Here is a 27,165-nt window from a genome sequence, read left to right as displayed (position 1 = left end):
GTACTACAATGAGCTTTATACTTCTTACTTCCTAACTATAATATCACTAAGCATAGGCTCTAAACAAAATACTACTTTGTATAACATGAAGTACCTAACAAAGTACTCTGCACAATAGTTTGCACATATTTGAAACCGTCTACATGTAGCCCCATTTGATAACTTAGCGATTGGCCAGGGAGGGCACAAAACATTTAATTAAATATTTAATGTCATCACAATAAACCAGTTGTTGGAGCCAGACGCAGGAGAACCCACTCTCTAGCAATGCCACCCCATTCGTGGGTCCAGACACAATGAGGTGCTCTGAGGGCTGAAGAAGCTGTGGCCCGTTGGGCATTCCTGCCCAGCAAGAAACTCTCCAGCTTGTCTGTACCCATTGCCACTGACCTGCACCTCTCCAGGAGCTGCCTGCCAAAGCAGGGAGAGAGGAGAATCTCCCCGTTTCCTTCAGGCCCTGGATCATCAGGAAATGCCTTTCCCACCTATACAACTTAACTAATGCTACTTATACATTAAAATCCTAAAGGCAAAAAAAAAAAGCCATTTAATGAAAGAAGCCTTTAAGTTCCTTCTTCCCACTCTACCTTCTGACTTAGTTGTTAAAGAGGCAACAGTCACTAAAATGTGTTCACCTTGCCTGTAGGCAGACCTTAGCCTTTTCTTCCCATCGTTCAGAGACTGTAAGGAGCTCCTGTAGTTCAGCCATTGCTTTCTCCACAGCATGGTGGGGTGCCAACCCTACCCCAGAGTCTATCAGTTTCTTCATGACATCCAAAGTGACTTGTTGTGGATCTGATAAGGTCAGTCTTACTTCGTCCAACCACCGAGCCTGTTGTAGCTCTTGCTTCAGTCGTGGTAATTCAGGGAGTTCCACATAGAGACTAGAGCCCATATCTATCAACATCTGGAGTTTGGAAGAATCTGGGGTTTCATCCATCATGGCCTCCTGAGCACGTTCATGAAACTCTTCCACATCATCTAGCAGATTCTGAAAAGGTCAAAAGAAATAAAAATTAGAAAAACAAATTTAAAAGATACAAAAGAGTACAAAATAGATATAGTCAAGGCAAACTATCAATTCTAGACTCTTATAATCTCACCATCATAACACCAAATATTCAGATATGACAGTTAAATTAATAAATATGCTTTTGTGTAATTACTTCTAGCTATACTCCTACTTTTAAAATATAGTTGATTCATTCAATAAATATTTAATGACTGCTGACTTCGATGCAGGCACTTTTCTAGGCACACAGTATTAAAGAAGACATAAAATAGTCCTCGTCTTCAGGGAACATACATTCTAATGCAGGTGACCAGACAATGAACATACGAATACAATGTTTCAGTTAGTGTCAAGTGCTCTGAAAATAAAATAGGGCAGCACAACAGAGAATGACCAGAGTGGGGAGGGCCATATTACTTAGTAATGTCATGGTAGTCACAGAAGACAAACTGAAACTAAATTGAGGGTTGGGAAGGAACTACAAGAGGATCTGAAGGAAGAATGGTTCGGGCAGGGCAAATAATAATTGCAAACGCTTTTAAAGAAGAATGAGCTTGGTATGTTGCTACAAGTGGATGATGAAGGAGAAATGTTGTTAAAAAATAAGCAGAGGTCAGACTACATAGTATCTTCTAGGTTACAATGAGTTTGAATTTCATTCAAATGGCTTTGGGGAACCACTGGAGAATTTTTACCATAGGGAAGCGATGTGATTTGATTTAAAGTTTAGATTATCATTCTGGCTACCAAACAAAAAATAAAATGTCAGACGAGCAGAAGAATTGAAAGCAGCTGAAAGGCTGTTGGAGTAATCCAAGGGGCACAGTCCAGGGGTATAGAGCATAGTTTAGGAATGGAGAGGACAACAAATGGTTTGCTTTGGGATATATTTTGGAGGTAACAGCAGCCAGCACTTGCTTAAATATTGAACACAGGGTATAAGGGAAATAAAGAAATCAAGGAGTTTGATTCACTTGGTTCATTAAAATGCGTGGTGGCTCATGTCTGTAATCCCAGAACTTTGGGAGGCCAAAGCAAGTGGATCGCTTGAGCTCAGGAGTTTTGAGACCAGCCTGGGCAAAATGGCAAAAACTCGTCTCTACAAAACATACAAAAATTAGCCAGGCGTGGTGGTGTGCACCTGTAGTCCCAGCAACTTGGGAGGCTGAGATGGGAGGCTTGCTTGAGTCTGGGAAGCAGAAGTTACAGTGAGCCGAGCCCATACCACTGTACTGCAGCCTGGATGACAGAGCCAGACCCTGTCTCAAAAAAAAAAGAAAAGAAAAGAAAAGAAAAAAAGCCTTTAAGATGCCTTTTAGTCCACCAAATGGAAATCCAGAGTATGCAGCTGGACATACAAGTCTGTAGGGAAAAAAGGCATCCAGGGCTGGAGATGTGGGATTGAATCAACAGGATATAGGTGATATTTAATGTCACTGGGCAAATAAGGTATCAGAAGTGGGGGCACCTGAAGAAAGGGCCGAGACTCCTAATATACTCCAACACTTAGAAGTCAAGTCAAAGAGAAAACAAGCAGCAAGGAAGACGTAAGAGAAGAAGAACTGCCAATGAGCTAAGAAAAAACCCAGAAAGTGTGGGGTCACAGAGGCTTAAAGAACAGCATTCAAGAAAGAGTAGTCAACTATCAAAATGCTCTTATGAAATGGAGTAAGACAAGAACACAACTGATCCTAGATTTCGCAAGTTGATAATCTTGAAAAAAACTATTTTAGGCCGGGTGCGGTGACTCATGCCTGTAATCCCAGCACTTTGGGAGGCCGAGGCGGGTGGAACACTTGAAGTCAGGAGTTTGAAACCAGCCTGCCAACATGGTGAAACCACATCTCTACTAAAACTATAAAAATTAGCTGGGCATAGTGGCCCATTCCTCTAATCCCAGCTACTCGGGAGGCGGAGGCAGGAGAATCACTTGAACCCAGGAGGCAGAGGTTGCAGTAAGCCGAGATCTCGCCACTGCACTCCAGCCTGGGTGACAGAGCGAGACTCCCATCCCAAAAACAAAAACAAAAATAAAAAACACTATTTTAGACACCCTACCCACCCCTCAAACACAAAAACACCCCAAACTATCAAAAGATCATTAACTATGAGATTAATATATTTGATATATACTTTTAAGATTTTACATATTCATTAAGCCATCATTAAGCTTTTTAAAAGCTCACATATTAATAACACTGATACATGCAGATTATTTTAACTAACTTGCATTTCAATTACATCTATTGAAATTACATCTAATCTTGCATTTCAATTACATCTATGTTAAATGGGGGTTCTGAACTAAAATTAATATAGAAAAAAATAATTTTATACCAGCCTTAGTTACAGAATTTTAAATGGGGAATAATGGCTAAGAACAAAACCAAAAACCTGCCTACTAAAGAACCTCAAATAGCAGCATATATGTGTGAGAAAAAAAAAATCAGAGCAAAAAAACTAGTTTAGATAAACCATTCTGTGAAACCCAGAACAGTGGACCATGTCACAAAGGACATTACCCAAAAAAAGGATGTAATACTCCACCTTCACTTGCCGAGCTTGGCTGATGACACACGGAAGACTAAAAAGTTGTTGGACAAAGGCCTTCAATTCTTCCACTGTCAGTTTGGTCCGAGTCCTCCCACTATCTGGGCTCTGTCTGATGTGAAATAATATTGAGATACAAGTAAGAAAAATTCAGTCATTCTGATATCAAAAGGGCTCCTAGTCTCTTCAGAATTCAAACCTAAGCAATCCTAGAATCCCAGTGCTTGAGGGATTATACCGCAATGGTGACCACTTCAAAATAGTTAAGTTATTCAGTTAATGATTCAAAGATTCAACTCTCCAAGTTACAGTTCCTTCGATCTATAAGTATTAAACATTTCAAACATTACATAAATTCCTCATAGTTGGAATATTAAGTTCATTGATAAAACTTAATCCTGTATCTCAAGAAGGTTAAAATGTGAAAGAAGAGCCTTTAACCTGCCTTAGGTGACAATGAACCCTCTGAAAAGTGCTTCAGAATTGTGTGTGTACATGATTTTTCTAAGAGGGTTCCTAAACTTTTACTAGGTTCTCCAAGTGCGGTCACTGAGCCAATGACAAGCTAAGAGCCGCTGATCAACGTCTCTAAGAAAAGTTATCTAACAAAATGGTAAATAAAAAATTTACAAAGTAATTTAAAAACCCAATGTGAACTGCTATAGAAAAGCCATTCAGACAGAAGAAATGTGTTGGAATTACTACAACACATTTAAATACCACAGAAAATTTAACACTTATGAATTACATTATATCAAGGGTGCCTACTTCTATGCTCCCTAACAACCTCCTCGGCATCCATCAAGGTCACCCTCTGCTGCCACCTGCCTTCAGCCTCTATCGTTTCTATTTATTCATTGACACAACTATGTACCAGGCATGGTTCTAAGCACAAGAAATACGACAATGAAAAAAATCCCTGATATTCGAGTCTTGTGTACATTCTAGTGGGGGATGGGGGAGAAAAGACAGATAATTAATAAAATAAGTAGGTTAGTATATCAGAAGGTGATAAAGCTAGGAGAAAAACAAAGCATGAAAGAAGGGTAAGAGGACTGCAATTTTATAAAGGCTTGTCAGAAAAGCCCTCGTCAACAAAGTGACATTTGAAAACAAAGGTTTCAAGGAGGTAGGTAAGGGAACAAGCCACCCGGATATGGTGGGAAGAGAACTCCAAGCAAAGCAGAGAGAGAGAGCATGAAGTCCAAGCAAAAACGTGCCTGCTATGTATGAAGAACACCAAGAGAAACAACACAGCAGGCTGGAGCAAGAAAGAAGGGAGGATAGTAGGAGATAAAACGGGAGCATTACTGGGGAAGCAAGAGACATGGCCACAAGAGGTCAAAGATAATGACCTTCACAGGCCAGATAAAATTTTGGTTTTTAGTCTGAAAGAAACAGGAAAACACTGGAGAATTAAACTCTTCTTAGGTTTACCTGTGTTTCTGCTTTTTGCTCAGAAGCAGCTGAGCCACAGAAGCACAGGTCTCAGCTTCTTTTACAGCATCCCTGAGTTTTCGAAAGAGATCGTTCTCTGGGTATTTCCTATCCTCAGCATCTTCCAGCATTACTCGCAATTCAATCAAATCTGTAAAAATTTAAATAAAGAACCATATACAATAACCATAGCCACAAGAAGCCATTCTAAAATCTTCACCAATCTCACTCAAGCGAGTCCCCAACCTACTAGTAGAAACATAATAATTAGTAGAAACAAACAGCTGTGAAAATCTCACCAACACAATAAAAGCTAACAACCAGGTGCTCATTTATAATCCCTATAGACAGTTTCTCTCAGGTAAATAAATTTCTCTTTCCAAAGAAGCCTTCAGTGTTAGTCTTACTGGTAATAGTCGGTTCCCAACATATATAATAAATATACTGCAAGTTAGATGTCCGGCCCATTTTATGTCAGCTTTTTCATTTCAAACAAGATTCTCAAATAGAAAATTAAGTCTATATTCAACCAACCCATTAATCTCAAATCTCATAGGAAGCCTAGGATTTTTCTTTTACGGAAGGAAAAAACATAAAACTAAAACAAAGCCTCTTTTAAAGTGACAATCAATTCAGTATATGCATACAAAAGAAGGAAATTTAACCTTTTTTGTGGTTGAAGTTAGCAGACAATGCTTCTGTAACACGACTGACCCAAGTGTCATAGGACTGTGCCCTGACTTTTACACCATATAGCAGAGAAGGGAGGTCTTCTAAAGGGTAGCGATACCTACAAAAAAAAAAACACACACACAAACACAGAAATAAAAACCAACAATAACTTAAAAATAAAGTTTTAAGTATAATCAGCTTAAGGAAAATACAACGGCCAAGGGAATGGGATCTTAGTTCACATAAAGAGAAAATCAAACCAGCCCACACTTTTTAATGCAGGGAGACAAGGAACATGTGAAATCAACTGATAAAGAAACTAATTTCAGCTGCCAAGTTTAGGGCCAACTTTAAGGGACTGGTCTTCAAGCCTAGAAGTAGACAGAGAAGTTGAGAAGTCCAGAGTAAAGGAGTAAATAAAAATAACATTAAAACTTGGTTTTAAAAAAAGGTAATGGAAGTTTTACAGAATACTTTTGGATACCTAAGACATTTCTTCTGCATGGGGCAGGGGCACAGATCAGTTGGATGGTGGAGACATACAAGCCGCTCAGGATTACAGGAACATGTGAGAGCAGAGAGAAAACACGTGGTTCTGCATGCTGAACACTGCCGCTCATCATCAGGAACAAGTTCAAACACTTCTTCTTCTGACATCAGGACACCCTGAAATATAATTTACTTCACTAGATCAAGTCTTTCTGGTCTTTAAAGCATCAAAAAACTTGTTACTACATTTTTTTCTACAGACTAATCTCTGACTTAAAGGCATTAACATGAAAGGTACAATGGCACAACATCAAAATACTTCCTAAAAGTAATCATTGCTAAATTTTTTTCAATGGGCAAGATTAAAGTTTGGTATCTAAGGATGCACATTTGAGTGACAAAACTATAAAGAAACGTGGGCTGGGTGCAGTGGCTCATGGCTATAATCCCAGCACTTTAGGAGGCCGAGGTGGAAGGATTGCTTGAAGCCAGGGATTTGAGACTAGCCACGGCAACAAAGTGAGCACCCTACAAAAAAATGTTTAAACATCACCCAGGCATGGTGGTGCATGCCTGTAGTCCCAGCTACTCAGGAGGCTAAGGAGGGAAGATCATTTGAGGCCAGGCTGCAGTGAGCTACGATAGTACTGCTGCACTCCAACCCCAGCCGACACAGCAAGACCCTATCTCTAAAAAACAGAAATGTGATTACCACAAAAGTCAAGACAGTTTTTTGAGAGAAGGGAAGAAAATTGTAATTGGGAGGCATTTTGGGGGTGGCTGGCTGTACACCAAAAGTTCCTCCCAATTACATCCTTGAGCAAAATAAATCAGTAATCTATTATCCAAAAGTAACACTGACATATACAAACATATGTAAGGACAAAGAAGTATAAAGTAAATTGTGCAAATTAAAATATAATATCAGCATGACATCAAAAAGAAAAGACAAATTCAGTAAGCCAAGAATGTAAGAGCGGGCAGGGTGCAGTGGGTCATACCTATAATCCCAGCACTTTGGGAGGCCGAGGTGGGCAGATCACCTGAGGTCAGGAGTTCAAGACCAGCCTGGCCAATATGGTGAAACTTCGTCTCTACTAAAAATACAAAAGTTAGCCGGGCATGGTGACGCATGCCTGCAGTCCCAGCTACTCAGGAGGCTGAGGCAGGAGAATCACTTGAGCCTGGGAGGTGAAGGTTGCAATGAGCTGAGATCATACCACTGCACTCCAGCCTGGGTGACAGAGCAAGACTCTGTCTCGAAAAAAAAAAGAATGTAAGAGCATGTGAAGTGCATTTTACCAAACACCTCCATTTATTAGATAACATTACAGTTTCTGCTTACTTGATTGAGCAAGTTACTTGTAAACCCAATTCTGCAATAAGAGCAAACTCTCTTCATTTAAACAAGGTGGGAACCTGATAATTTATTCACTGGCAGGCACAATTCTGGCCTTTCATCATACACTGTTTTTGATATCAGTTTAATCTAGATGTCTGCTGGCCATATTCTCTTATCTTTCCATTTTCTTATACTGGCGTTTAGTATTTTCTTTAAAAATTATTTTAACATAAAAACAGTTTCAAAATGCTTTGCACATATTTTTTAGTTTATAAGAATTGGCCGGGCGCAGTGGCTCACGCTTGTAATCCCAGCACTTTGGGAGGCCAAGGCGGGCGGATCACGAGGTCAGGAGATCTAGATCACGGTGAAACCCCGTCTCTACTAAAAATACAAAAAATTAGCCGGGCGTGGTGGCGGGCGCATGTAGTCCCAGCTACTCCGAGAGGCTGAGGCAGGAGAACGGCGTGAACCCGGGAGGTGGAGCTTGCAGTGAGCTGAGATCGCGCCAGTGCACTCCAGCCTGGGTGACAGAGCGAGACTCCGTCTCAAAAAAAAAAAAAAAATTAAAAAAAAAAAAGTTTATAAGAATTTACTCAGCTTCAGAACAACTAGCAATGCTGTTCTGAAGGGAATGCTAATGTGGCAACTGAGAAAGTTCTGGCTGCTTCAAGAAATTTTATACAATTTCCCAGAGTGTACTGCAAGGATCACAGATCCTAAAAGACACTTTGGAAAAAATATATTTTTTTTGTTCCAGGTGTGGTGGCTCACACCTGTAATCTCAGCACTTTGGGAGGCTGAGGTGGGAGGACTGCTTGAGCCAACGAGTTCAAGACCAGCCTGGGTAACATAGGAAGACACCGTCTCTACAAAAAAAAAAAAAAAAAAAAAAGGGAAAATTTTTTTTGGAAAACGCTATGGATTATATCCCTCCCACTTTACAGATTAACAATGAACACCAGCATATTAAAGAATCAGAAGTTTTGTAGTAAAGATCCCATTTATCTTTCTTTTTGGTCTATATATGTTTTTATTAATTTTTACCATTAATTTTCCTATACCTTTTAAGTAATTTTAAAATCCTGAAAACTGGAAAAGTATATATTTCACATTATTTTAGGTCCCTCTATTTTTTGTACCCAAACTAGAATTCATCATTCTTTTACTTTTCCAGTCTTAAATGAAGCTAATTTTAAATAGATCCACTTACCTTTTCTTAGCCTGCCATTTTCCAAACGTTTCTAGCCACAGAACTTTTCCCTATAATACCTTCTAAAATATTACAAAGTTTATATTCCTGAGAATATACTTTAGAAAATCATAAATAAGGAGAAAATGGAGAGAAGAAAAAAAGCTAGAAATACAAATTAAAAGGCTATTTGAGGCCGAGCACAGTGGCTCATGCCTGTAATCCCAGCACTTTGGGGTCCGAGGCAGGCAAATCACTTAAGGCCAGGTGTTTGAGACCAGCCTGGCCAACATGGTGAAACCCTATTTCTACTAAAAATACAGAAAATTAGCCAGGTGTGGTAGTGTGCGCTTGTAGTCCCAGCTACCGGGGAGGCTGAGGCAGGAGAATCACATGAACCCAGGAGACAGAGGTTGCAGTGAGCCAAGGCTGCGCCACTGCACTCCGCCCTGGGTGACAGAGTGAGTCTCTGTCTCAAAAAAACAAAAACCAAAAAAGGCTATTTGAAATAAGCCACGTGAGAAAATTAACAAATGGAACAGGATGGTGTAGCAGTAAGGAAAAAAAGGGGGCAAGGGAGAGTGATGAGAGACAGTGCCAAAGAAAAACTTACAACTAGGTAACAGGCCGGGTGCAGCAGCTCACACCTGTAATCCCACCACTTTGGGAGGCTGAGGTGGGTAGATCACCTGAGGTCAGGAGTTCAAGACCAGCTTGGCCAACATGGTGAAACCTTGTCTTTACTAAAAATACAAAAATTAGCCGGGTGTGGTGGCACATGCTTGTAACCCTAACTACTCAGGAGGCTGACGCAGAATTGCTTGAACCTGAGAGGTAGAGACTGCAGGTGAGTCGAGATCGCGCCACTGCACTCCAACTCGGGCAACAGAGTGAGACTCTGTCTCAAATAAATAAATAAGTAAAACAAAAAACTAGGTAACAGAAAACTATGAAGGAAACGAGGCTAGGTGTGGTGGCTCACGCCTGTAATCCCAGCACTTTGGGAGGCCGAAGAGGGCAGATAACCTGAGGTCAGGAGTTCGAGATTAGCCCGGCTAACATGGTGAAACCCTGTCTCTGCTAAAAATACAAAAATTCGCTGGGCAAGGTGGTGAACGCCTGTAATCCCAGCTACTCGGGAGGCTAAGGCAGGAGATTCGCTTGAACCCATGGGGCAGAGGTTGCAGTAAGCAGAGACCGTGCAACTGCACTCCAACCTGGGTGGCAGAGTGAGATTCCATCTCAAAAAAATAAAAAGGGAACGTATGAGTCAAGATCACACTAAGTTTTTACATGATGGTCCTGATGCTTACTAAGATGAGGCAATTAGGAAAGAAAAGTGGTTTGTGAAGGGTGCAGAGGAAGGAGATTTTCTATTTCAGATGCTGAAACTGAGATGATAAAAATCTAAATAGAAATGCGTGATACACCAAAAGCAATGGCAACAAAAGCCAAAATTGACAAATGGGATCTAATTAAACTAAAGAGCTTCTGCACAGCAAAAGAAACTACCGTCAGAGTGAACAGGCAACCTACAAAATGGGAGAAAATTTTCACAACCTACTTATTTGACAAAGGGCTAATATCCAGAATCTACAATGAACCCAAATTTACAAGAAAAAAACAAACAACCCCATCAAAAAGTGGGCAAAGGATATGAACAGACACTTCTCAAAAGAAGACATTTAGGCAGCCAAAAAACACATGAAAAAATCCTCATCATCACTGGCCATCAGAGAAATGCAAATCAAAACAACTATGAGATACCATCTCACACCAGTTAGAATGGCCATCATTAAAAAGTCAGGAAACAACAGGTGCTGGAGAGGATGTGGAGAAATAGGAACACTTTTACACTGTTGGTGGGACTGTAAACTAGTTCAACCATTAGTAGAAGACAATGTGGCGATTCCTCAGGGATCTAGAACTAGAAATACCATTTGACCCAGCCATCCCATTACTGGGTAGATACCCAAAGGATTACAAATCATGCTGCTATAAAGACACATGCACACGTATGTTTATTGCGGCACTATTCACAATAGCGAAGACTTGGAACCAACCCAAATGTCCAACAATGACAGACGGATTAAGAAAATGTGGCACATACACACCATGGAATACTATGCAGCCATAAAAAATGATGAGTTCATGTCCTTTGTAGGGACATGGATGAAGCTGGAAATCATCATTCTCACTAAACTATCACAAGGACAAAAACCAAAACACCGCATGTTCTCACTCATAGGTGGGAATTGAACAATGAGAACACATGGACACAGGAAGGGGAACATCACACTCCGGGAACTGTTGTGGGGTGGGGGGAGGGGGAGGGATAGCATTAGGAGATATACCTAATGCTAAATGACAAGTTAATGGGTGCAGCACACCAACATGGCACATGTATACATATGTAACAAAGCTGCACATTGTGCACATGTACCCTAATAATAATAAAATAAAAAAGAAAAAAAAAGAAATGTGCAATACACATGTTGGAAACACAGATTACAAATGAGTGGCTAGACACAGCCTCTTTCAAAGTGACAATAATTCTTGTGTGTAATACAATAGGAGGAAACTTCAAGTGAGAACTGAAACCACAAGGTAATAGCTGAAAGACTTAAGACCCTTAGATGAGAACTCCAAGATAAATAGCACAAAATAACAACAACAGTCAAAGGCTGAACCCTGCACACATTGTTGGGGATATAAGGAGAAAGAACTAGAAATGATGGGCAAATACAATCAAAGAGACTAAAAAAACAGTAGAACAAACGTTAGGTAAAGAAACCAAAGCAGCAATGTATAGTGCAATAAAGAGGTCATGGGGATAGAAGACATAGAAAGAAACCACTGGATTTTGGCCGGGCATGGCGGCTCATGCCTGTAATCCCAGCACTTTGGAAGCCAGAGGTGGACGGATCACGAGGTCAGGAGATCGAGACCACCCTGGCTAACAAGGTGAAACCCCATCTCTACTAAAAATACAAAAAATTAGCCGGGCGTCGTGGTGGGCGCCTGTAGTCCCAGCTACTCGGGAGGCTGAGGTAGGAGAACGGCATGGACCCGCGAGGCAGAGTTTGCAGTGAGCCAAGATCACGCCACTGCACTCCAGCCTGGGTGACAGAGCGAGAGTCCGTCTCAAAAAAAAAAAAAGAAAGAAAAGAAAAAAAAGAAACCACTGGATTTTGAAATAAAGTGTGTCACTGGTAAACTCTGAGACTTTCAAGAGTACGATGGGAACAGAATGACAATGACAATGAAGGGATAAAGAGGACATGAGACTGCTGACCATGGGAAAACCACTGAAGATTTTTAGTAAAAGGTAAAATGAAAACTTTTCTTAAAATAGGAAAGACAAGTTCATAATGCAAAGAAAGGGCAGGGATAAGTAACTGGAACAAGGGCATAGGTGGAAGGTATGTTTAAAGAAGGGTCTATAGAGAAATCTGATCAAAGTAGCACAAAGAAAAATGGTAGAGGATCAGGAGATGGGGCATTCAAACTGTCAAAGCACAAGGGAAATAATGCCCCATTCAGGTTAAATCTGAAATTCTGAGGACATATCACAAAATCATATTTCATGAGTCTCCACCAATGTACTTAAAATTTCAAAATTCAAAAGAAAGGCTCTAGGCAATGAGAAAAAGAATCCCATTTTAAATAAATATATAATCAAAATAAGAATTTTAAGAATACAAGTATAGGCCGGGCACAGTGGTTCACACCTGTAATCCCAACACTTTGGGAGGCCAAGGTGGGTGGATCACTTGAGATCAGGAGCTTGAGACCAGCCTGGCCAACATAGTGAAACCCCATCTCTACTAAAAATACAAAACTGGCTGGTCAAGGTGGCGTATGCCTGTAATCCCAGCTACCTGGGAGGCTAAGACAGGAGAATCGCTGAACCTGGGAGGCAGAGGTTGCAGTGAGCCAAGATCGTGCCACTGCACTCCAGCCTGAGCAACACAGTGAGACTCTGTCTCAAAAACAACAACAAAAAAAGAACACAAGCATAAAGTAGGAATATTAAATAATGAAATACCACTGTAACCTTATTAGAATGTCTAAAGTTGAAAAGACTAACTATACCAAGTGTTGGTGAGGATATATGGCAACTGGAACTTCTTATACACTGCTGGTGGAAATATAAAATGGTACAACCACTTTGGAATACACTTTCATAGTTTTTTAGAAAATATTACACATACACATAATATACTATCCAACCATCCCACTCCTAGTATTTACTCAAGATAAATAAAAGCATACGTCCATGCAAAAAGTTGTAAACAAATGTCCAGAGCAATTTAATTTCTAACAGCCAAAAAATGTTAACAATCCAAATGTTCATCCGTAAGTGAAAGGATAAACAAATTGTGGTACGCCTATTCAATGGAAAACTAGTGTGCAATAAAAAGGAATAAAGTATTAGTACATGCAACAATATGGCTGAGTCTCAAAGTAATTATGCTGAGTGAAAGAAATTAGACCAGAAAAGTACAAGTTGTACGGTTTGATTTGAATAAAATTCTCCAAAAAAATAAGCAACAAAAGAATAGTGGTTTCTTAGGGACTGGGGGCAAAAGGAGAAGGTGGTGGTGTAGGATGGCCAGGTGTGGTGGCTCATGCCTATAATCCCTACACTTTGGGAGGCCAAGGCAGGAGGAATGCTTGAAGCCAGGAGTTTGAGACCAGCCTAGGTAACAAAGCAAGGCTCCACCACTACAAAAAATTTTAAAAATTAGACAGACATGGTAACACGCACCTGCAGTCCCAACTACTCCAGAGGCTGAGGTGGGAAGACTGTTTGAGCCCAGAAGTTTGAGGATGCAGTGAGCTATGACTGTGCCACTGCACTCCAGCCTGGGCGACAGAGAAAGAACCCATCTTTCAAAAAGGTGGTACAGAGCAAGAAGGAAGGACCATATAAGGGCAAGAAAAAACTTTTAGGGGTGATAGATACATTCATTATCTTGACTGCAGCAATGGTTTCATGGGTATATACATAGTCAAAACTTATCAAATTGTACACATTAAACACATGTAGTTTATTACATGTCAGTTATGCTTCAACAAAGCTGTTTTAAAAACAGAGCAGAATATCAGGCAGAGAGGCAGGAGGGACATGATACAAAAACAGGAAGAAGCATGGTGTAAACCTAATGAAGCTAGTTAGCTATGTAGGAAATATTAGAACAGGCCAAGATGATGCTGAAGATACACATTTTCTCGTATATTACCCAGTTCAATGTGATGATGCTTAGCTTATTCTAAATATTCTAAATCCCAACCTCGTTCATTCCATCCTTCCTATTCATCAAATTACTTACAGGGGAGGGAAAAAGATTAATTCAAACTGATAGTCTGTAATTTCCAGAAACATAACTTATTCAACAGAAAGCTCAGAAAAAAAAATGATTTAAATTTTCTTGTTTAAACAATGCTGTATGTAGAAGATTTAAAATGTAAATATATACCTAAAAAATTCTGATAGGACTCATTTTAAAAACCTAGAGATGATAAGATTCCTAAAACGTTTTTAATCTGGAGAAATCAGTTATGTCAATTATAAAAATATAAAATCTTCTCCAAATCAGTGATCTTCATGCTCAACTCCTAAGGGATCAGACATGAAAATTCTATCTATAGGTTTATTTAGCATATCCCATAAGCAGTATCAAACACAGAAAATGTGCTCAGCAAACTCACCATCTGTACAACAGACTCTCTTAATCGTGTTTCTTCTTCAGTCATGAGAGTCAATTCTTTGCAGACCATGGCAGCCAGCCCCACATCTAAGCATTCTGGATCTGCTGCCATCTTGAAAATGAGTTCCTCGTGTGAAAAGACACAATGGCGCCTTAGGCGTCGGTAATGATTTACACATTGACGTCCAATGGGCAACTGAAAATGAGATTTCCAAATTAAATAACTCGCTTATAACATACCCCAGAAAGAACCACTACTTACCCTCCAGGGCCTCCCTTTCATTAGAAAGAAGACAGAATACCAAATCCATTTAAATATAAAGAGGCAATATTATATTAACTGTAAATATTAACCCTGTAGGACCCAGCCAGAATTTCAAAGGCTTTCCCACAGAAAATTCCCATAATCTGAGATGCTAAATTTCTGGCCTAAACTGCTAATTTTCTATTTATTGTATATCAAGAAGGACTTCTTTGGTATATAACTGAGGCAGCAAACTCTTTTAGACCAGTTTACCATGAGCCTGCCCTCACAAGAAAAAGAAAAATATTGTAAAAATAAATAATTAAATAAGTTCAGGCCAAAAAGGGTTAAGTGGAAGTATTCAGCACTCAAATTTCCATAGAACAAAAAGAACAGATGTTATTAGAAGAAAAAAAAAGAAAGAAAAAAATAGGAAAGAGGGAAAAAGTAATACTTAAGCAATCCACACTGGCTGACATTTAGTTTTTTTTGCAAAAACCAAAACAAAGGACGATTTAGATTTTAGCACCTAGAAATTATTTTAAAAACAAGCCTGGCAGAAAGATAATTCAAAGTGAAATTATAAAATTATATACTTTATTTCCCTAACAGTGAAATAAATGACTAAATGATCACTTTTCATAAATGAGCAGTCTTTAAAATAAATTTTGAAAATTTCCAAAATTATCAAGCTACAAGCCAAATTACAACAATAGCTATGCCCTACACATATATACGCACTCCAACTTCAACTTCTTTCCTATGCTCAGGCAGAAGAACTTGGATAAAGGAGTTTTGTTTGGATTTGTAATATAAAAGAGAAAAAATAAGAAAATGGACCTTTAAGAGCCTTTTAGAGTTCATCTACAGTTTGAGAAAGGCAGAAAGGAATCAGAGAAAGCAAAGAAAATTTGAGGCTATCTCTGAATTATGCAGTGTTTCCATACTCTACAAAGAAAAAACTTTCCCAAGTGTATATATATACATATATATATATATATAAACTTATGATTAGCAATTATTTTGTCGATTAACAACACAACTCTTTCATATCTTAAATACGTACTCTTTAAAAATTTCTCAGAGCCTCAACAGAAAAACAAGTAGAAGAAAAAATCATACTGTGGGATTTGCAGTTCTTAACTAATATGTGACGAAGCCACATAAAATAGAAGTGATTATCCACTGTAACTTATAAACATTAGTCCCATTAATTTATTCCAGAGATAAAACTGCTATAACTTTTAATTTACATCACACCCTTCTTCTAAAGAGTGTCAAGGGATTCCACACATATCCTCTAACTTGTCTGAGGTTATTAAGTGAATCTATCATCAGCATCTTTACATACCAGCTAAAAAACTTAGGCCCAGTGAAATTTTAAAAGCTGCCCAAGGTCAAATACCAGTAACAGTGAGAAAGGGAACAGAAGAAACCACCTCTAGCTCCTATCTAAAACCTCCCATTTTCTACCCTACACCTAGCCAATTACTATGTATCATAAACACTCAATAAATGTTGGTTGAATGTTTAGAAACAGAGCTCAAGCCCAAGGCAAAATCCTAAGCCTAGTCGTCTTCTTGCTAAATTATGCTGTTTCCAAAGCCTAATAAGAAAAAAGCTCAAAATTACTGGAGCAAGTAAGACTATTCATTGTATCATTTTACTCATTAGCAAAGGAAACAAAAACAATCTGTACATGCTTAATCATGGAATTTAATAAAGATGCAGAAAACATAAGATCCAATATTATTAAAGGATTTCCCCCAAAATGTTAACAGAAGCAACAAAAACAGCACCAACACAAGAAAATAAAGTCAGTGTGTATCACAAATACACTGTATAGTCTTCTCCCAAGCAACATAACAGCCACTAAATACTTTTTGATTATCTATTTCATACAAAAGCAAAATAGCAATTACCTAGCATTATCATTTACATAAAAGTATAGCGCAGGGATCTCAATATTATAGTTACTCTTTTAAAATTAAAAAAAGGAACAGAAAAAACATAAAATGGCAAGACTAGTAAAATCACCTATCAGAAAAAAAATTAAGGAATTTGTAAAAATCACAGAGCTACGTATTTGAAAATATGGTAGAATTAATACTTGAAATTATCTCTATAAGCCTGATCACCTTAATAAGTCCCAAAATGCTCCGAGAAAGCAAAGGCTAAAAAAACTACAGGTTGGTGCAAAATTAGTTGCGGGTTTAAAACTGCAATTACTTTTGCACCAACCTTTATCTTCAATGGCAAAAGCCGCTATTACTTTTGCACCAACCTGTGTCTTCCCTTAGAAAAGAAGGATTCAGAAAGAATCGACTGGCTGGGCGCGGTGGCTCACACTTGTAATCCCAGCACTTTGGGAGGCCGAGGCAGGTGGATCACGAGGTCAGCAGATCGAGACCACAGTGAAACTCCGTCTCTACTAAAAATACAAAAAAATTAGCTGGGCATGGTGGCGGGCACCTGTAGTCCCAGCTACTCGGAGAGGCTGAGGCAGGAGAATGCCGTGAACCCGGGAGGCGGAGCTTGCAGTGAGCCGAGATTGCGCCACTGCACTCCAGCCTGGGCGACAGAGCGAGACTCCGTCTCAAAAAAAAAAAAGAAAGAATCGACTGACCATTTATAAGTTCAAACAGTCTCTCTCTTCTGAGCACCTGACCAGAAGGGAGGGAGTCAAAATAAAGGAAAGAAAGAAAGCAAAGGACAGAAGGAAAGGAAGAAGGAAATGGGGGAAGGGGAAAGGGAAGGAAAAGAATGGAAATGAAGGAAGCAAGTTCAAACAGGATGAGGAAAATAATAAATGGGTAAGAAGAACTATAAAATCTTCAAAATAAAAAATGTGATGGAAATCTACTTAGCTTTCTAAACTACAATAGCCACTCCAGTCTCCACTAAAATACTGATGAACCCAACCCTGAGCCCAGCTAAGCAAATATGGCAACTAAGCTGCTTTATATTTATAGGGGGGTTAGTAGACGTACAACAGCCACTTGCTATAGAACAGACCCAGTCAGCAGTACAGAAGTTCACAGCTTCAGCAAAGTTGTAGCCCTGGTTAAATCCAGAGTGATAGGCACGAGGAAATGTCACAACAAACTCGCCAGCACACTGATTGGTCCTGTACACCTAAATGCAAATTGGGAACAGGGATACAAAAATAAAAAGTAAAAACAACAAAAAGAGGAAGACAGATTTTATTAGATAATTTCAGATGCATTTTCTAAAACTGCAAACAATAAAGCATTAAGTTACACATATCAGAAAATGATATCAGAAATAGCCAGAATTCTACCTTCTTCAAATAGTCACTGATAATAGATTATAATTCATGACAAGAATTAGCAGCCAAAAGAAATTCTCAAAGAAAAAACATTACTCTCAATGAGCTACGAGTTTCTTAAACTGATACAATTTTTACAATTTAGAGAATTTGTTTTATTCCTGTATCATAAATAGTGGCAAAGAATAGAATTTCCTACTACTTTTGGATAATTTTTTCAAACTAACTAAATTAACTCACATAGCATATAAGACATCCCCAATGAGATGTCCCCAAAATCAGTTTTCCTGAAATCTCACTTTGTTTTACAATAATACTATATGTCTCTTGAAAAGTCTCAGATTCCGGTATAAATTTATTCTTAAAAACAAAGTAACATTACAAATGTTAATCTACTTTCTCTTTAAGGTTATGATGAATATTTGATTATCTATAGTAAACTTGTTAAATTTATACTTTATCAGGCATTAGCTTGAATTTGAGAAACATCTTCAAACTTAGGTTGAAAAGTGAAAAAGGTATTTGCAGTATATTTTTATTTCATTATCTCATGTATTAAAAGCTAAGAAATCTTTACATGAGAAAATAAGGATAAGCATCTTTATTAGTGGCTAGTTATTAGGATAAGCATGCTTATTAGAGATTAGAGCCACCACTTAAAATACCTGTGCTTTGGTTAAATAGGGATAACAAAGAATATGAGATTTTTGTTCAAAGTAGGATGTAATATTTACTGAAAATAGAAGGTTATATGAATAGGTAGCTGTACACAAAGAATGATTCATACTTTAATACTCCCCTTCCCTTCTTAATCAGATAAAAGTTGTTCCCTGCAGAGTACAAATTCTAATTTGGCTAAAAGATGATATGACTCATTTCTAGTTACAAAACAAAGCATATGTTGTGATTCTATCTAATCAAAAGCCAAAATAACTTTAAATTAAAAATACTGGCTGGGTGCAGTGGCTCACACCTGTAATCCCAACACTTTGGGAGGTCGAGGTGGGAAGACTGCTTGAGCTCAGGAGTTCGAGACCAACCTGGGCAACACAATAAGGCTTCGTCTCTACAAAAAATACAACAATTAGCCGGGGGTGGTGGTGTGCTCCTATAGTCCCAGCTACTCATTAGGCTGAGGCAGGAGAACGGCTTGAGCTGAGCAGGTCGAGGCTGCAATGAGCAATCATCGTGCCACTGCACTCCAACCTGGGCAACAAAGCAAGACCCTGTTTCAAAAAAAAAAAAAAAATGAAAAAACAAACAAACAAACAAAAAACTGAAGGAAGACACCAAAAGACTCACAGGCACACCATGCTCCATTAGCACATTGGGGTTCATGATGGTGACTAACTGATGCAGAAGATCAGGCTGGGATTCAAATAACTCAGGGGCTAGCTCTCTCATCACCTCCTCCAGTTGTTCTGCAGCATGAGATGGCACACCATACCATGTCTTTGGCTCCCCCCTAGCAAAAGAAATAACTGTTTAGCTAGGCAGAACATGGTACCAATGAGGCTAGGGTATCTGATTCCAATCCACCAAATTATAATTAACTTGTCTTATTCCATGGTCAGATTATATGCCCTGAATTCCATCTTATAAACCTGTGCTGTTGTTCACAATAGGAGGTAAGTAAATAGTAGTATGTATAGGCAGATACAAACTTATCACTACAATTAAAAAAGCAACTCAGCACGTGAACTCTGCAAGGCGGACCAGTGAAAACACCTTCGAACAGGAAAGACACTCTATGAAAAGTAAGCACTGTCCCAAAGGATGCTGACACATGACCTTGATTCACAGGTCCATGTGAATAATGGACATTTCAGTTATCCCCACATTGATCAAAATAAGTCAGTGCTCTCTAGAATACTTCTAAATAGCTTCACTGAGTTCAATTTTACTACCCAAAGAAATAGGCCAAGGCTAGAAATTATTGAAACCTTAAATATACTTCTGTCTATAAACCTTAAAGATCAAAAACTTGGCATCATTAATCCACTAGACTTTAGCAGAGCTCATGCATGCTGTATTTTAGACTGTACATACCAGTGCAAGTAGTTGATGGAATAACTCCAGTGATCTTCAATGTGCCAGCAAAAAGAAGAGAAACACATTCCCACATAGAGCCATGGCACTTTCATACCAGAGATGTCCACATTAATATGTGCAAGAACAGACTGTTCCAGGACAGGCATGTTATTCAAATTCCAACCAGAAAGTGCATATTCCTATAAGAGAAAAAAAAACTGTAAATGAAAGATCAGAATTGAAAAGTGCTCAACAGAAATGTCAAGGGAGTCTTTCCAGAAAACATGTTTTATAATATTTCTAACAGTCCAGTGCATACAATCTGTGTTCTCTGCTGTCCACTACATATAACTCATATAACTAAATGTTTAATCCTACCTTCTGACTACATTCTATTTAAATTTCCCTTTATTTCAGATACCTCTGGTTTACTCCAAAGCACATGAGCAATTCTTGTTATTCTCCAGCCAATCAGGAAAACAGCATGAGACCCATCTTAATACCACATCACTATTTCTATTTTATAGCCAGTAGCATAATTTCCTAAAATGGTTATTACTATATTGATAGAATGGTGCTAGATACTGTAAAGACAAAATATAATATACATAATCCTGAACTTATGACAACAGTGAAGACTGACATGATGCAGAAAGTCACCGCCATCACTCCTAACCATTATACAAACACACCTAGAAATACTGGATAAATTATAACACTAAGACTGACAGGATGCAGAAAATCACCACCATCACTCCTAACCATTATACAAACACACCTAGAAATACTGGATAAATTATAACACTAAGACTGACAGGATGCAGAAAGTCACCGCAATCACTCCTAACCATTATACAAATGCACCTAGAAATACTGGATAAACTGTAACAGTAAGGCTGACATGATGCAGAAAGTCACCACCATCACTCCTAATCATTATACAAACGCACCTAGAAATACTGGATAAATTATAACAATAACCAAAAAAACTTCATAGCTGAACCCAAAAGAAAAGGGAATTCCCAGTTTCTGGAAACAGAGCGGAAGCAAGCCATAATGAAAAAGGAAGCTGTTGCAAGCTTTCACAGGGGCTTCTAATTGGATATTGGCACTGGAGAAGGACTTTCAAACATCCATCTCTGAAGCCATATGAGGTTGTGATTAAAGTGCTTATCATCCTTATGGAGAGCAGTTATCAAAATGGGATCCAGAGGATCCACTAAGCCAAACTATTTTCACAATAATTCTAAGACATTATTTGCCTTTTTCACTTACATTCTTGCAGGAGTACAGTGTGAGTTTTCCAGGGGAAAGACGATCTGTGCTATCATAACAGATTGAATGCAGAAGCAGATATGAGAACCTGCTATTAAAAAGTTGATAACTGAATGTGGATGTCAGGAGCTGGCAGGGGTGGGGGTAGGGTCATTATTGTGCTTACTGTTTAGAAGTTTCTATAATACAAGTTAAAAATAAAAACCCTCAAGGTAAGAAGTTAAAGAGCCAACGACAAAGCTAAAGAGAATTTGTGAACTAGAAGACAGGTTTGAGGAAATTATCTATAATGCAGCACAGAAATATATAAACTATCAAACTGTATATAAGAGTCACAGAGAGGTGGGCTGGACATGGTGGCTCACACCTGTAATCCCAGCACTTTGGGAGGGTGAGGTGGGTAGATCACCTGAGGTCAGGAGTCTGAGACCAGCCTGGCCAACACAGTGACACCCTGTCTCTATTAAAAATACAAAAAATTAGCTGGGCATGGTGGCAGGCGCCTATAATCCCAGCTACTGGGGAGGCTGAGGCAGGAGAATCACTTGAACCCGGGGGGCAGAGATTGCAGTGAGCCGAGATCACGGCATTGCACTCCAGTCTGGGCAACAAGAGTGATACTTCATCTCAAAAAAAAAAAAAAAAAAAAAAAGAGTCAGAGAGAAGCTGGCATGGTGGCTCATGCCTGTAAATCTCAGCACTTTGGGAGGTCATGGCAGGCAAATGACGTCAGCCCAGGAATTTGAGACCAGCCTGGTCAACATGGCAGGAACCCATCTCTACAAAAAATACAAAAATTAGGCATGGTGGCGTGCGCCTGTAGTTCCAGCTACTAGGGATGCTGAGGTAGGAGGATCCCCTGAGCCCGGGAGATTGAAGCTGTGAGCCGAGATCACGCCACTGCACTCCAGCCTGAAAGACAGAGTGGGACCCTGTCTCACTAAAAACAAAAAAAAGTCACAGAGGATGGAATAACAAAGTCCAACATAGGTTTAACTAAGAATTCCAGTAAGAAATGACAAAGAGATCTATTCCTAAAGTTCAACAGGCTAACAAAAAAGGAAATAAAAGAATCTCAACAGGTTATTACTCAGTATGTTTTTTGATTGGTTGGTCAGCTGGCTGGCTGAAAAATAGTGAATTTCATTGAAGAGACAAGGTCTACAAACAAAAAGAACACTGGGAGGCCGAAGCTGGTGGATCACTTGAGGTCAGGAGTTCGAAACCAGACTGGCCAACACTGCGAAATCCCATCACTAGTAAAAATACAAAAATCAGCCAAGCATAGTGGTGCATGCCTGTGGCCCCAGCTACTCAGCAGGCTGAGGCAGAAGTGCTTGAACCCAGGAGGTGGAGGTTGCAGTGAGTCAAGATTGCGTCACTGCACTCCAGCCTGGGCAACAGAGCGAGACTCCATCACAAAAAAAAAAAGTTACAATACAAGGTAACATATATATAAAATTCCAAATATATATAGAAGAGAAAATATAGTTCTTCAGAGGACAATAAAACAGTGATCATCATGGGTTTGGATTGTGGTATGGTTTGGATTTGTGTCCCTACCCAAATCTCATGCTGAATTGGAATCCCCAATGTTGGAGGAGGGACCTGGTGGAAGGTGACCGGATCATGGGGGCAGATTTCCCCCTTGCTGTTCTCACAATAGTGAGTTCTCACGAGATCTGGTTGTTCAAAAGTGTGGAGCAACTCCTGCTTCTCTCTTTTCCTCCTGCTCTGGCCATGTAAGACGTGCGTGCACTTCACCTTCTGCCATAATTGAAAGTTTCCCGAAGCCTCCTCAGCCATGCTACCTGTACAGCCTGTGGAACCTGTACAGCCTCTCTTCTTTATAAATTACCCAGCCTCCAGTATTTATTTATAGCAGTACGAGAATAGACTAATAAAGATTGTTAGGAAAACTTCACAGCAAGGAAGAAATTGTGTTGAGCTTTGAAGGATAGATGAGATTTGAATGAACATTCTAGGAGGAAGAGCTACAAGAATGTAAAAGGTGGCCGGGCGCAGGGGCTCACGCCTGTAATCCCAGCACTTTGAGAGGCCGAGGCGGGCGGATCACTAGGTCAGGAGATCGAGACCATCCTGGCTAACACGGTGAAACCCGTCTCTACTAAAAATACAAAAAATTAGCCGGGCGAGGTGGCAGGCGCCTGTAGTCCCAGCTACGCGGGAGGCTGAGGCAGGAGAATGACGTGAACCCCAGGTGGCGGAGCCTGCAGTGAGCCAAGATCGTGCCACTGCACTCCAGCCTGGGCGACAGTAAGACTCTGTCTCAAAAAAAAAAAAAAAAAAAAAAAAGAATGTAAAAGGTAAACTACAGAGAGAATATACTAGTCCAGCTGGTGAAGAGGCAGAATGGAAGAGTCATACTCAAAAATACAGGAAATAACATTAGAAAAAAAGATTAGATCTTTAATCTTCAGTTTTGGACTGAGAAGCTTAGATTTATCCTACATTCAAAAGAGAAACGTAAGTTTTGAAAAATGAAACAATATGATAAACACAGAATCAAATATTTCTGAATTTTTTTTTTTTTTTTTTGAGACAGAGTCTCACTGTTGCCAAGGCTGGAATGTAGTGGCACAATCTCAGCTGACTGCAACCTCCACCTCCTGGGTTCAAGCGATTCTCCTGCCTCAGCCTCCCAAGTAGCTGGGATTAAAGGCAGCTGCCACCATGCCCAGCTAATTTTTGTGTTTTCAGTAGAGACAGGGTTTCATCATGTTGTCCAGGCTGGTCTCAAACTGCTGACCTCAAGTGATCTGCCCGCCTTGACCTCCCAAAGTGCTGAGATTACAAGCATGAGCCACCGTGCCCAGCCTATTTCTAAACTTTTAATTATGTAAAATTTCAAATGTAAACAAAAGTAGACAAAATTGCATAATAAATTCCCACTGACCCATCAATCTTTAAATGTTAAGTGAAAGCAATATATTAGAGAGACTGCAGAGAGCAGCAGTATGCACAATGGAGTTAAACACAGCAGGCCTGAGACTGCTGTCCTCTGAAAGGCCTACCAAAAGTTTGGCCCATGGCTGGCATCTAGAAACTTAATGGTAACAATTCCCTACACTAATATAAAACTTCCCTTAAATGATGAGAGTGGTTCACAGTGCCCCAGACTATTTGTACAATATGGTTTATGCTGAACCCGTGCTTTCCTTCTAGGAGTTTGGAATTTTGGTATGTGATTCACAAAGGGTGCCCATGTCACTAGGCCCCAATAAAAGCCTTGGGCACTGAGTATCTAATAAGCTTTCCTGGTATGCAACACTTTACATGTGTTGCCATAATTTGTTACTGGCATGATTAAGCACATCCTATGTAACCCCACTGAGAGAATACTCTTGGAAGCCTGTGCCTGGTTTACTCTAGACTTTGCCCATGCATTGTTTCCCTTTGCTAATTTTGCTTTGAATTATTTCACTGTAATAAATCATAGGCATGAGTCCTCCCTGAACATCACAGAACCTGGGAATGGTCTTGGAGACAGCCAATACAAGATGATACTGTAGTCATACAACGCCGATGGACAACCACAGTATCATCTCAACATGTGATAAGGACCTAAGCAAGAATGGTTGTAGTGGGAATGGAAAGAGTCCTATCCTACAGAAAGCTTTAAAAATGAATTAACAAAATTTAGTCGATGACAATATGGAGCAAGGAGGACAAGCAGGAAAAAATCTTCCCAACATTTCAAGTCCTATACTTACTTTTATTTCTCAGAAGCCCTGTTGGTAGAGCACACTATATTCATAAGACACAACTTCAGAAGTACTTTTCCACTAAACTAAGATACCAGAGGCAGGCGCAGTGGCTCACACCTGTAATCCTAACACTTTCAGAGGCCAAGGAGGGCGGATCACCTGAGGTTGGGAGTTCGAGACCAGCCTGACCAACATGGAGAAACCCCATCTCTACTAAAAATACAAAAGTAGCCGGGCGTGGTGGCACGTGCCTGCAATCCCAGCTACTCGGGAGGCTGAGGCAGGAGAAACGCCTGAACCCAGGAGGCAGAGGTTGCGGTGAATTGAGATCATGCCACTGCACTCCAGCCTGGGCAACAAGAGCAAAACGCCGTCTCAAAAAAAAAAAAAAAGATACCAGAGAGGTGTGTTACCAGACACCAAGAGGGTAACTCATATCACAGAAGCTCATCACAAATGTATAATTCCCAGTGAAAAGCTGGTAGTTATTTGCTATTTTACCAGAGTAACTTTCAGAGAGTAATAAATTTATATAAAGTATAAAAAGTGTGAAAATTTCATACACATTGTCTAATTAGTCCCTAAAATCCTTTTGTCATAAATGGGTTCTCTCATATCATCTTATAACAAAAACAGAGTCCTGAGTAAAACATTTTTGCTTAGAGAATAAATAGCAAATCTGCAACCCAGTCAACAAAAAAGACTTCACTGCCTGTCTCCTAATACTTTGGTTGATGTCTTTAATGCCTGGGAATCAATGTTTCGATCTATTTAAAACTAAAAAGAGAAAAGTTTTAAACTTAGGACATTTAGCAAAATAATTCCAACAAGTTAGTCCAAAAACAATTACTTAACTCAAAGAGTCACAGTTGGAAGACAAATAAAAGTTATACTAGGCCAGCTGTGCAAACACCTATGTTACATAAAAAATAATACAGGCAGCCAGCTAATACACCCCCCAACACCAATGATTCTCATCTCCTGAAATTCAGAACCTTGTATAACCCCCACCAACACCAAAGAGGACTGACCTATGTAACCAATAAGATACTGCAGATATTAAGAAATCTGATTTTTTTTTTGAGACAGGATCTTACTCTGCCACCCAGGCTGGAGTGCAGTGGCACAATCGCGGCTCACTGCAGCTTCAACCTCCCCAGGCTCAAGTGATCCTCCCACCTCAGCCTCACAAGCAGCTCCGACTACAGGCGTGTGCCACCACACCCAGCTAATTTTTGTATTTTTTGTAGAGACAGGGTTTTACCATGTTGCCCCCAGGATATTCTGGACCTCCTAGACTCAAAAGATCCACCTGCCTCAGCCTCCCAGAGTGCTAGGATTATGGGTGTGAGCCACTGCAACTGGCCAAACAGTCTGACTTTTTAAGTTGGGTTATAAAAGACATTGCGACTCCATCTGGCTCTCCAAAGCCCTATGTAGAGGCCTACGTAGCTAGAATCTGAGGCCTCTTGGCAACAACCTCTGAGTGAGACATTTTGAAAGTAAATTCACTAGCCTAGCCCCAGCCAAGCCTTGAAGAGACTGTAGTCCCATGGCAACCTCATCAGAGACTCCAAGCTAGAAGTATCATTAAAAAACTATCATTATCGGTCGGGCACGGTGGCTCACGCCTGTAATCCCAGCACTTTGGGAGGCCGAGGTGGGCAAATCACGAGGTCAGTAGTTCGAGACCAGCCTGGCCAACATGGTGAAACCCTGTCTCTACTAAAAATACAAAAAATTAGCTGGGCATGGTAGTGGGTGCCTGTAATTCCAGCTACTAGGGAGGCTGAGGCAGAGAATCACTTGAACCCGGGAAGCAGAGGTTGCAGTGAGCTAAGATCGCGCCACTGCACTCTAGCCCAGGCAACAGCGTGAGACTCCATCTCAAAAAAAAAAAAAAAAAAAAAATGCTATCATTAGCATAAATGCTTGACCCACAGAAACTATGAGATAATGAATATTTGTTATTAAGCCACTAAAGTTACAAGTAATATGTTACTCAACAACAGAAAACATCAAACAGCCAGGAACAAAACATGCACAGACCATCCATCTAATAATCACTATCAAGGACAAAAGCTGCTCCTATCTAACAAACACAGGCTTGTAAGCCTGCATGTCTCCACATTCTTACATGAAGTTGGAGTAAAAGCAGAAATAGATAAATGAGTATGTTTTCATAAAATT

At 39.7% G+C, this 27,165-nt stretch overlaps 1 protein-coding gene across 1 annotated transcript in view; it reads right to left on the bottom strand.

Annotated features, from left to right (window-relative positions):
- Positions 1-27,165, bottom strand: part of KDM5A (lysine demethylase 5A) — a 108,770-nt gene that overhangs the window by 33,398 nt on the left and 48,207 nt on the right. The window contains exons 11-19 of the mRNA XM_003273672.4: positions 19,991-20,172; positions 19,244-19,406; positions 17,668-17,787; positions 14,410-14,604; positions 6,156-6,337; positions 5,665-5,789; positions 5,000-5,150; positions 3,560-3,674; positions 636-991 (exon numbers count right to left, since the gene is read on the bottom strand). Of these exons, the coding sequence (XP_003273720.1) occupies positions 636-991; positions 3,560-3,674; positions 5,000-5,150; positions 5,665-5,789; positions 6,156-6,337; positions 14,410-14,604; positions 17,668-17,787; positions 19,244-19,406; positions 19,991-20,172 (1,589 nt within the window). The remainder of the gene's footprint in view (positions 1-635; positions 992-3,559; positions 3,675-4,999; positions 5,151-5,664; positions 5,790-6,155; positions 6,338-14,409; positions 14,605-17,667; positions 17,788-19,243; positions 19,407-19,990; positions 20,173-27,165) is intronic.

The sequence above is a fragment of the Nomascus leucogenys genome, chromosome 23 (assembly GCF_006542625.1).
Source record: "Nomascus leucogenys isolate Asia chromosome 23, Asia_NLE_v1, whole genome shotgun sequence".
NCBI lineage: Eukaryota > Metazoa > Chordata > Mammalia > Primates > Hylobatidae > Nomascus > Nomascus leucogenys.
Note: the sequence above shows the minus strand (reverse complement) of the source record. Positions and strands in the feature narration are given on the sequence as shown.